Source organism: Scophthalmus maximus, chromosome 2 (assembly GCF_022379125.1).
Source record: "Scophthalmus maximus strain ysfricsl-2021 chromosome 2, ASM2237912v1, whole genome shotgun sequence".
Taxonomy (NCBI): Eukaryota; Metazoa; Chordata; class Actinopteri; order Pleuronectiformes; family Scophthalmidae; genus Scophthalmus; species Scophthalmus maximus.
The window spans coordinates 11078398-11088883 of record NC_061516.1 but is presented as its reverse complement, the minus strand read 5'-3'; the positions used below and the strand labels follow the sequence as shown (position 1 = coordinate 11088883).

At 41.9% G+C, this 10486-nt stretch overlaps 1 protein-coding gene and 1 long non-coding RNA gene across 2 annotated transcripts; one reads left to right on the top strand and one right to left on the bottom strand.

Annotated features, from left to right (window-relative positions):
• Positions 1-296: 296 nt before the first annotated feature.
• ca4a (carbonic anhydrase IV a) lies at positions 297-8189 on the bottom strand. Its single transcript, XM_035625035.2, has 8 exons — positions 7968-8189; positions 5006-5050; positions 4354-4518; positions 4102-4247; positions 3282-3374; positions 3093-3159; positions 2839-3002; positions 297-2039 (listed from the first exon to the last, which is right to left on the bottom strand). Exons 1-8 carry the CDS (start codon positions 8101-8103, stop codon positions 1860-1862), a joined length of 996 nt encoding a protein of 331 aa, XP_035480928.2. The 5' UTR covers positions 8104-8189; the 3' UTR covers positions 297-1859.
• LOC118300545 lies at positions 6604-8772 on the top strand. The gene is made up of 2 exons (XR_004790104.2): positions 6604-6746; positions 7861-8772. It is a non-coding gene; the product is annotated as an uncharacterized LOC118300545 (long non-coding RNA).
• Positions 8773-10486: the final 1714 nt, after the last annotated feature.

Sequence of the window (10486 nt, the reverse complement as noted above, 5' to 3'; positions counted from 1 at the left end):
TGTATGTGTATGTTGGAAATACGACATGGAATGTAGTCGACTGTATATGTCTGTGTTTTTTATGAATGTGTGCAATATTGTTCCTTTCTTTAGTCGCCGCTGGGAGGGCATTCACAATTTCATTGTATTCACTGTGATATAATGACAATAAAGGCTTTTTATCTTATCTTATCTTATCTTCTAATATTAGTTTCCCCCCCAGTGCAGAGACGCTGGGGCAGGACTGACACTGGGGCCACAACGCTGTTTTGATCGGTTGGTTTTAAAGGCTTGAATTATGCAAAAGTGACTCGTCGTTAAAAAGGCATGTAGGTAGTTTATTGTTCATTTGGAACACATTCTCCATATTATTTATGACATTTTCAACAATCTCATACACTCAACATCATAAGTAAACTTGATTGGTCATGAACGACATGATGCTTCATATATGCATTCAATGCTATAAACGTTGCAATACATAACAGTAACTGTGCGTCTCATATTAATATACACATTTGGTACATAAATACATGTGTACAATGACACAGCATAGAAATATGACTCCATGCCTTACGAAAAAACAATGGAAAATATACAGCTTCCTTGCTCGATCGTCACGACAACTCTTGCTGGCAAATTGCACAGATCTCTCGCTCGAATACATGACGAGTCCTCCTGAATAAATGAGTGAGAACTCAGTGTGGTGTAATTCACAGTCGATAACATTCAGTGCATCCGAGACCCTGTAATACAAACCATGAAAATGGTCACATGTTCTCCAGATGAGCTCACTGAACTTCCCAGGTCAACAATGGGAAATGGAGTGACTGAGGTGTGTGTCTGTGTGTGAATGAATTTTGGCAAGCACGGTTTTGGGTGCGCAATTAATAATCAACATCTGGAACATCAAGTCATGCGGATCCATGCGAGTGTTTGAGGTGCATGAGGAGGACGGCGTCGGTTTGGAAAAGAGGTGTGACACGTCATGATGCTGTCTCCTCGCGCTGCAGACGCTGCCTCTTCCCTGAGCGGTCACTCTGAGGATCACCGTTAACATTAGCATCTCTGAAGCTTTTTCGTCTTTGTCTCAGGTGTCAGTAGCCTCTGGCTGTGGGAGGAGAGGGAGACTGCAGCTCTGCTGTCAGAGCAGCATGGATATTAACTGATTCCCATAAAAGAAAAGGCCCAAACCAACTGCTGACTGCGTGGCTGTGAGGTGTTCACCTGACGGCTGTGCCGTGTGCTCCTGGACTTTGAAAAACACTGGAAAAAGAAACTGCTGACTCCTTTGACCGCTGGCTTTGAAATGGAGCTTGACTCAGTTCTGCTATTAATAGCTCCACGCCTTTCCCATGCCCCGTTGAGAACAACACATCACGTGCCGGGTCATGGGGCCGGCCGCGGTGCTCAGAGCACAAACCATCCGCCGCTCACACTGACATTAGCAGAAACTAAATTTACCTGACATTGGACAAGGTGGATGGGGTTTAAAGAGAAGGGGGGCGTTTATGTGCTGGTGTTCAATGGATGATGCTGCGAAAAAATTAAGGGCATGTCTGAGGGTCCGGTGTTGAATTCAGCTGTCACTTGGAGTGCTTGGTGTGCTGCTTTATGGCACATTCATAAAATAAGACCTATTTCTTCACTACGCATGCATGAATCAACCCCTTATGGCACCTTTCATAAGGCATTTCTCCAAAGCCTTTGTCATTTGTGTCGTAAGGGAAGAACACCAGGTGAGTCATGCCTGCACTACAATGTGGTCGATCATCCTCGCAACCATGCAATGACAAAGTTACAAACCGGGGTTCAGCTGAAGAGTGATGCAGAAGTAAATGTGTTCATTGACGTTGCAGAGCAGCGAGGGACACTTCGCTCTAGTAGGGCTGGGACAGTCCCAAGGCCGTGGCCATGGCGACAGCGAGGAGGGCGGAGCTGGCCAGGATCACCCCACTCCCCGACCATAACACCTTCCGGCCGTTCAGGGGCTGGACCGGCCGGAAGGTCCCCACCATCGACTTTCCATCGTGGAACTTGAGCTCGGAGAAGGTCCGCAACTGGAGGCACAAAAGGGAAATCACAGACGTTAAACTCCAGTTTCTGGAAAGAGATCATCAAGGTGTTTACTTCCCTTAAATTGCACATTTGTTTATGTACTGTACATAATACAACACTGAAATTGTTTGTACTTTACTTATTTATACTACATATTAAACTACATTATGTTGATCTGACAAATATAAATTACTTACTTTACACATACAGAAAATGAACATTAAAAACATAAAAAATACAGCATGTTATTGACGATTTAACAAGTTGCTTCCAAGCTTTTTGACCTGTTACCACTCACAAAGGTCTAGTAGTTAGTAGTCGGGGCCCCTTGTCACAGTTTAAATCGCTTTCGAGTTATTTCTCATATGGTGTCATTAAAATCACAGTTTGATCCAATATTTCACAAAGCTATTAAAGGTTACAGAAAAGTTGAACAGCGGAATAACAATCCCTCTGTAGGAAGCTCAAACCATTAAACTGTGTATCAAGCAGTCATAACTAGCTCTGCCTCAAACAGCTATTAACATTAAATGCTTCTTATATATCGATACATCAGTAACAATGTAATGATGTAATGAACAAAAATATATCAGTCCCCAGGGCAGTTATTTCTATATAATGAGTATTTGTACTATTCAAATACTTGTGTAATTTCAATGCATTGGTAATTTTACCCAAGTATGTGATATGAATACTCCTTTAAAAACGGCACCTTTGCAAACACTATATAGAAAACATATTTTTCGAAAAAACTACAACCACAATTTACACAGTTTTACATGTCTGGTGTTTTTTCCGAACCTGATCCATGCTCAGAGGGATGGGATTCTCAAACAAGGTCCAGATAACAGCCTCAGTGCACCCTGGGGTGGTCAGCGAGCCCTTGTAGCGGTAATAGCTGGTCATATTCTGCTCGGAGGGGATCAGCTGTGTCAGGGAGACGCTAGCCAGAGATGTGTTGTCGTCTGAAAGCAGGAAGAGCCACAGATGAAGACGTCAGCACCATTGTTATGCCGCCATGTTTGTACTTGGTCATAGTGGACTGAAATACGTACTTGTAGCCGCGATGCTTAGCATAGCGTTGATGATGGGGTCGTACTTTCGGTTTGCACTGTTGGATCTCTGAACAGGGAAAGAAAAACATTACAGCACGCTTCTTTCTTACAAGCTGTAGTATATGTATGATGTATAATCGTACTGTGTTAGTTTGATTTGAAAAAAACGGGATCAAAGAAATTGGTTACCTCATAGAAAAACCCAAGGACCGCTACTCCCTCTGGGTCTGACAGAGCTGTTGTCAGGTCAGTGTAATGGTGCTTCATGTGAACGATGTGCAGCTGTAGATAAAAGATCACGAATGTTACATATTTTTCACAAATACCTTTTTTGGGGGGGGGGGGGGGGGACAAATAATGTAAAATGGATTTAGAATGTATTAAGTTAGAAGGCTCTTTATCCACAACATGTCTTAAATACTGATGAAAAAAGAATTGCCTGTATCAGTCATCATAATGAAAAGACCAAAAACTGTCAATACATTGATCAAACTATCAAGTTATTCAAAACCTGACTGAGCTTATTTGTCTTTGAGCTTCATCGTTGTCCAAATCACACACCAGTGTGCTTCGCTGTTACACTGGTTGATGTTCTCCGTCATCATAATGAACGTGGGCTCTGTCGTCTATTTAGAGTCAACTGTTTAAGGGGCGTCCTTCGACCATAAATACTCACTAATGTGTCAAATCCTCTGCTGAAAATAGTCCCCGGCCCAAACACCATTTATTATTCTCAGCTGTTCTGATGAGCCGTGTTGTTTTTTGTTAATTGTGTACAAACATTAAACCCCAACACATAGCCAGTTAATAAGTAAATTGAAGGAGGATCCAAAGTTGTTAGTTGACATAATTTTTCCTGTCGTAAAAATGTGATCATTATTGATTTAAAGTTTCTACTTCATACATTAAATGTCAGATCTATATAGTCAGTTACTTTTCACCAACTGTCCCTCTCTTGCAGAAACACTTCACCATAGCGTGTGTGTTTAGTTCAGGACGCTTGAAATACCTCCATGGGATACTGCTCCCCATCGATGGTATGTTCGGAGCCAGGCCCCCCATTGTTGCCCCAGTGGAGGTGGAACTGTACGGCCTTGTAGCTGGTCGGCAGCCCTCCACCTGAGATGGTGCTGAGATGAGGAACTCCGACCTGAACTGGTGGACACACACACATAACACACACACACCAGACCAAAAAGAGTTCAGGCAACCGCTTCAAAGCACCAGTGGCTATTAGATGTGTAGCAGAAGATAACCCCACCCGAGTGGCCGTTGTTCTTGATCGTGCCTCTGAAGATCTGCTGGTAGTTGTTGAACTGGAAAGGAGTCAAGCGTTCGTCTTTCAAAGTCTTTCTGGTGACGATGTTGATGGGCGACTGGTATTTTCCGGCACAGTTGCTGTTGGCGTGGTTCCACTTGTCAGGTGCTAAACGTGAAAACAACAGTGATAAATGAAGTTAGACCGACTGTCTGACTTGTTTAATGGTTCCGCTACTGAGTAATTCAGATATGGAGTACCACAGGGATCTATCCTTGGTCTTTTACAATTCTTCATGATTATGTGACAATTTGATAACCAAAAAATCCTATCAGGTTTCATTTTAATGCAGATTATTCTCAGATCTACATGTACACAGTTAAAAGTTTAAATTGTAGCCATAATATCTCCCTATAGAGACACATTGTTTTAGAATCACATTTTTTGTCACAAGTTGTGTCCTTCTTTACTTTTACTGCATTTTTTCCTTGTTTGAATCTTAATTATATGTATGCTAGTACACTTAAGTCTCCCTTTAATGTCTTTTAAAAACACTTAACTTACCTTTGAAAAGTTTTACACAAACAAAGTTATGAGAATTTCGTTATTTTATTTTTGAAAAAGCGCAACACTTTCTGTATTTGAATAAGCTTACCATTGCACTGATGATCACAGGTAAACTGGGACTGATAGCACCAATCTGAAACACAAAGGATAAAGAACATTTGGTCAGTACAAGGTTTTCATTGATATGTTCTCACTCCTCTGTCCTGAGTTCTGATGTCAACAGCAGATAAACCGCACTAACACACGCGCACTTGATTGTGTAACTGGCAAGTTCCCAGCTAGATTGTGTGTATTTTCTTTTTATTAGTAGTTTATTTTTCTTTCATTAGTGCAAACAGTGAATTGTTCTCCGGAGGGTTTAGGTCAACTGTTATTCCTGACCAAACATAGGAACTGTCTTCCTATTCACTAAAACCTCGGTGTTTGCCCTTTATCTTTCGTGCTATCATAATAAACAGAGAGCCAATCTTTTGCATCAGCGAGGTCCAATTCTCACATGCGTCTAGGAGGGGTTATTAATATTTCACAATCGGTTTGCATGTTTCCACCCTGTTCTCAGAGACAAATATCTGCAGCTATCACTCAAATCAAATATTTAGGAAAAACACACATACCATTGAAAAAATTCGGGGAGGGTTTCCCACTCTGTTATTATAATTGTATGAGGACTTCTCCTGGTGTAGGGGAAGGAAGTCAGTGCTTTTTTTCTTTGCCATTGGTGGGTAGAGCCTTTTCCTCCTGCACTGCCATGATAATGGATACTGAAAATAAACCAAGCAGGGAGGCAAAAACCTATTTTGGGGGGTCTGGGGTGTGTGTGGTCAATATGTATTCATTGATACTATCAAACCGGTCCCAATTATCAAAGAGACAATTATGTGTTTGCATCTAATTCTTAATAAAGCTCATGTTGCAGGATTTACATGTGTGTGAGACGGAGCATGAAAAAAGAAGACAAAAATCGAATAACTCTACTGTCTGATACTACAGACTGCAGCTGCTGAGGGTGAGGGAGAATTAGGAATAAGGTTTCTTCTGTAACCATGTGAGGTCCCACAGCATAACTGTGAAAATGTGGCACTTTGCACTGATGCCACAGTGTACTGTACTTTATTTGAATGTTTCCATTTAATGCCACTTTATACTTCAAGGCCGTGGCATTTCAGAGGGACGTTGTACTTTTCACACCGAAACATTATTTTGGCAGCTAAAGTTACTTTTCGTAGGAAATGTGATGAATTTATAGAACATGGTGTACCGTTATAGATTGATTGATATGAAATTACAGTTAATTGCAATACACTATATTTAAAAGGTTAACATACACATGTGCTTACACACACATATATATATGATTCAGTTGTTCTGCACATTTATGTTTGATATTTAAAGTACATTAAAATAACTAATAATACTTACTTTGAAAAAAAACAAAATTACTGAAATAGTATTTTCAACACAAGGCTTGCAGAGGATTTGACAGTGTGGTATTTAATCGAGGCATTTGAAAAACTTTCTGAAACTTTCTGAAAACTTCCTCCACCACGCTGTGAGTAGAAACATCTTTTCTATGGCTCACACGGTCCCTGGTAGGCGACTCGTCCCAGCCAATCGGGTTTCTGTCCGCACAGTTCCTGGCCAATCGACGCTCGGCTGACACGAGTGCGTTTCAGTGGATGCGATGAGAGGGGCCACGCCCACCTGCACGAGCGCTGGACGCATCATGTGGGGATGCGAGATACACGCGCGGACAGTTCCCCACGAAATCAGGATTAGTTTCGGGCGAATGCATTTCTCAACAAAAACGAGAGAGAGACGTTGACCACCAGGTGAATATTGTTCCTTCTTCATCGCAAACATGCCGCCAGGCGCCATCTTCACCGCCCCACACCGCGCACAGTGCGTGAACGACACCAGCCACCAGTTTCTCTTGGTCCCGCGGTGTCTGTGGTGCTTTCTCTCAAACATCTTACTCCTCAAGTCTCATACATATTACAGAGAAGATATATTGTTAGTTCGTTTCTCTATAGACGATCAAACTATGTGGCCAACACTCACTCTGCTCTATTGATCCGAGATGATTGCATTCGTCACTTTCAAGGTCTGGAATTTTTCCTTCAGTGCGCATTTGTGAACCAAAGACTGACCGCACAGACCAAATCTAATTAGTTGCAGCTAATTAACTTCATTGCATTCTTAGTGCCCAGAACCGCGGGGGCGTCGTTCTGAGAGGAATCAAGAGTTCCCCGGCGTGAATTTGGAGACGTCGGGGACTCGCAGCTTGACGCGTCTCTCTGCTGCAGAGCGCGCGCGTGCACACACACACACACACACACACACGCGCACACAAACACAGGTGCACGAGAGAGAGAGAAAGAGAGAGAGAGAGAGAGAGAGAGAGAAAGAGAGAGAGAGAGAACCTCAGCTCAGCGGTGTGCAGGTGCAGAGGAGCGCGGTGCCACATTGTGATGGACGCGGCAGGTGGAGGCGCAGGCGGGTTTGGTGCTGTTTCGATGGGGGGGGGGGGGGGGGGGGGGGGGGGTCGCTCTCATCTGAGGAGCTATGGCTCTATTGGCTCTGTTTTTCTTTTGCTCTCTCTCAGCTGGAGATTTCCGTCTTTTAAGAGACGCCTGGGATTCCACAAAACGTCAACTTTCCGATTGAATAAAGTGACTGGTGAGGAAGAAAACAGAAAAAACTTCACCCAGCTGGTCTCACTGAGAGGCTTTCTCATCTCAGATATTGATCATCCACCTATCACATGCTTCCATTGCTACGGATTGTTGTCAGAAATATGACACATACTAAATGAGAATCGTGTGAAGAATAAATATTAAAAAAAACACAGGCTATCATGTTGCTGAAACATTTCCATATGATATTGGTAATATCAGAAAATATTAAAAGAATTATAGCTAATTGTGTTTTGTTTTTTTCCTCCAGTACATCTGAATATTTGGGACCTGTACTAAAGGCAAGAAGAAATTAAAATAGAGCCACAGATTCCTTTTTTCTCCATTTTTCCCCGCTATGAATGAAGACACACTCACCTCCGGCTCCTGTGCAGACCGTCCACAGGGACGATGCCAGCAGGACGGGCGCGATCAGCTGCTGCATTCTGGAGCGTCTCTGCCTCGACGGAGTGGAGGGGACACAAGGACTGGGTTTGTTCCAATGTGATCGCATTCTTGCAGGGGGGTCCCTTATACCTTATCTATCAGAATACCCCGACAGAGTGGCCCCTCCCCCTTCGGGCATCGCCTCCAATGAAGCTCCAATCATGGGGGGGATGAGGGATGGGGGGGGGGGGGGGGTCCATCACGACCCGACAGGCTGCTGATGGAGGAAACGCTCCCTGGTGACGTGAGAAGTGAAGACGTGATTGTGGCAGTGGAGGGAAATCAGACGGAGACCTTCATCATGCTCCACAGGTCATATGATAATAATGTGACATTAATGTGCCTAACATGAACCTCAGTCGGTGTAACACCGGATAGTTGCAGATTTAAGTTTGAAAAAACAATAAGTGAATTTCACAGGGCCATATGAGCCTGTCCTGGCTGTTCAGTGAAGTTATCTGACGTTTACACTAAGGGAAAGATTCAAACCCATGGTTCCATGTTTAAAATGAAACTATTCTTCATGTCTTGTGTAACAGTTTTATCAGTGGTTGGAAATGTATTCAAATCATTTACTTCAGTAAAAGTAGCTTAGTATTGAAAAAATTGTCCGGCTTTCGAAATTTCACACATCACATCTACTGTAAAACAGATTGAAACAGCATGATGCTTGAAACATCAAAAAGACAGTTTTTCCACTCTGGTGGACAATAAAGTTCTATTCAATTCTATTCTACTGAACAGGCCCCGGCAGTTATATTATAATCTTTTAAACATTTTTTTGTAATATTCATGCAGCACATTGATGTCGGTGAAGGTGGAGATATCTCACGAACAACTCAACACAGATTAAGCTATGATAATGCATTTTATCATATGATGATCTTTTATTCTCATAAGTACCAGCAGCTGTTAAATGAATGTGGACAAGTAAAGTACTGTGAAGTAGAATTACTTAAGTGCAAGTACTTCAAAATTGCACTTAAGTAAATTACTTTAAGGTACTTTCCACCTCTACACACACACACACACACACACACACACACACACACACACACACACACACACACACACACACACACACACACACACACACACACACACACACACACACACACACACACACACACACACACACACACACACACACGCACACACCTCCAACTGACAGCCTCATGTCTAAAACAAGAAATCAGGTGACGTCTTTAAAAAGGTTTCTTTTCCGGCCCAGTTCACCTTGTCCAGAAAAAAACATGTCCAGTCAAAAAAAAATCCCCCAAAAATCTCAACGTCTCACTTCAGCTTTTTCCACAGAAAAGTTTGAGCTGTCACCTTTATTTTCATTCAGCAGTCTGAAACCTAGGATACCCTCGGTGTGAATTATTGATCATGCTGACTGTGGCAGTACAGTGTTAGTTAGGCACATTGGCGTTATTTCCCCTAAAAACTGTGAATTCGCTTGCATGGCTCTTCTTCAAAACTCTCACCACACAATCAGCCGGTCTGAAAACTGCAGCATGACGCTTGTTTCAAAGTTTTTGTCTTCATAAGGACTGATGGAATGATGGTGGTGGGATATATATATATATATATATATATATATACAATATATATATATATATATATATATATATATTGTATATTATAACTGTGTGGGTTTCAACTTCCATTCCCTTGTATGTTCCTAAATCAGTGTCACCATTGTTCACAGAAGGGAAATGGCTGCTGATTCATATAAGGGAGGAACTTTACTTATTGTTGATCATGAGAACAGGGATATATGAAGTATTCTACAGGAGGGAAATTATGCAACAATGTCTTGAATTGATTGGCTGAAAGTGCTTTGGCCTCGTTGCAGAAGTGATGCTTTGTGTTTCTTTTGATGGAACAGCTCCACCTGGTGGAGACATGGAGGAAACTTATCTCGTTTCCCAGAGCTGGAGGAAGAGTTCAGATCCCTTATTTCCCTTCATTGTACATGTTCACATTTTATGATCCAGTATTTGCCTCTAAACTGTAGAGGAATAAAATAATAAAGTAAATGTCCATAATGTTTACCTTCTTAGGTTTCAGAAGCAACAGCTAAATAATTCAGATCACAAAATCACTCACACAAAATAGCAGGCACAAGCAAAGGAATAAAATAGTCTAGATAATAAAACAAACCGTGATTTATAATCGTCTCACCTCTGGTCCGTCTTGTTTTGGTCCTTGGTGACATTCCTCATCTTCCTGTAGCTTCAACGGAACCAAAGCTACAGTTAAGAGTCTAGTGTCACTGATGAATCACAATGGTTTAAAGTGAACTACAGTGATGTGCTGATTCTGATTTTAACTTTGAGCATGTTTACATCCACATCATATTATCAAATTCCTTTTATTTATTCATACGTTCCATCATATTTATAATGACACTGAACACACTGTAGAACAGCCATATTGTTTATATA

Coding starts and splice junctions, on each gene's coding strand:
- ca4a (XM_035625035.2), bottom strand. CDS start 8,103: ATGCGATCACATTGGAACAAACCCAGTCCTTGTGTCCCCTCCACTCCG. Junction 4,248..4,353: donor CAAGAACAACGGCCACTCGG/GTGGGGTTATCT, acceptor TGTGTCCACCAG/TTCAGGTCGGAGTTCCTCAT. Junction 3,160..3,281: donor TCCTTGGGTTTTTCTATGAG/GTAACCAATTTC, acceptor TTCCCTGTTCAG/AGATCCAACAGTGCAAACCG.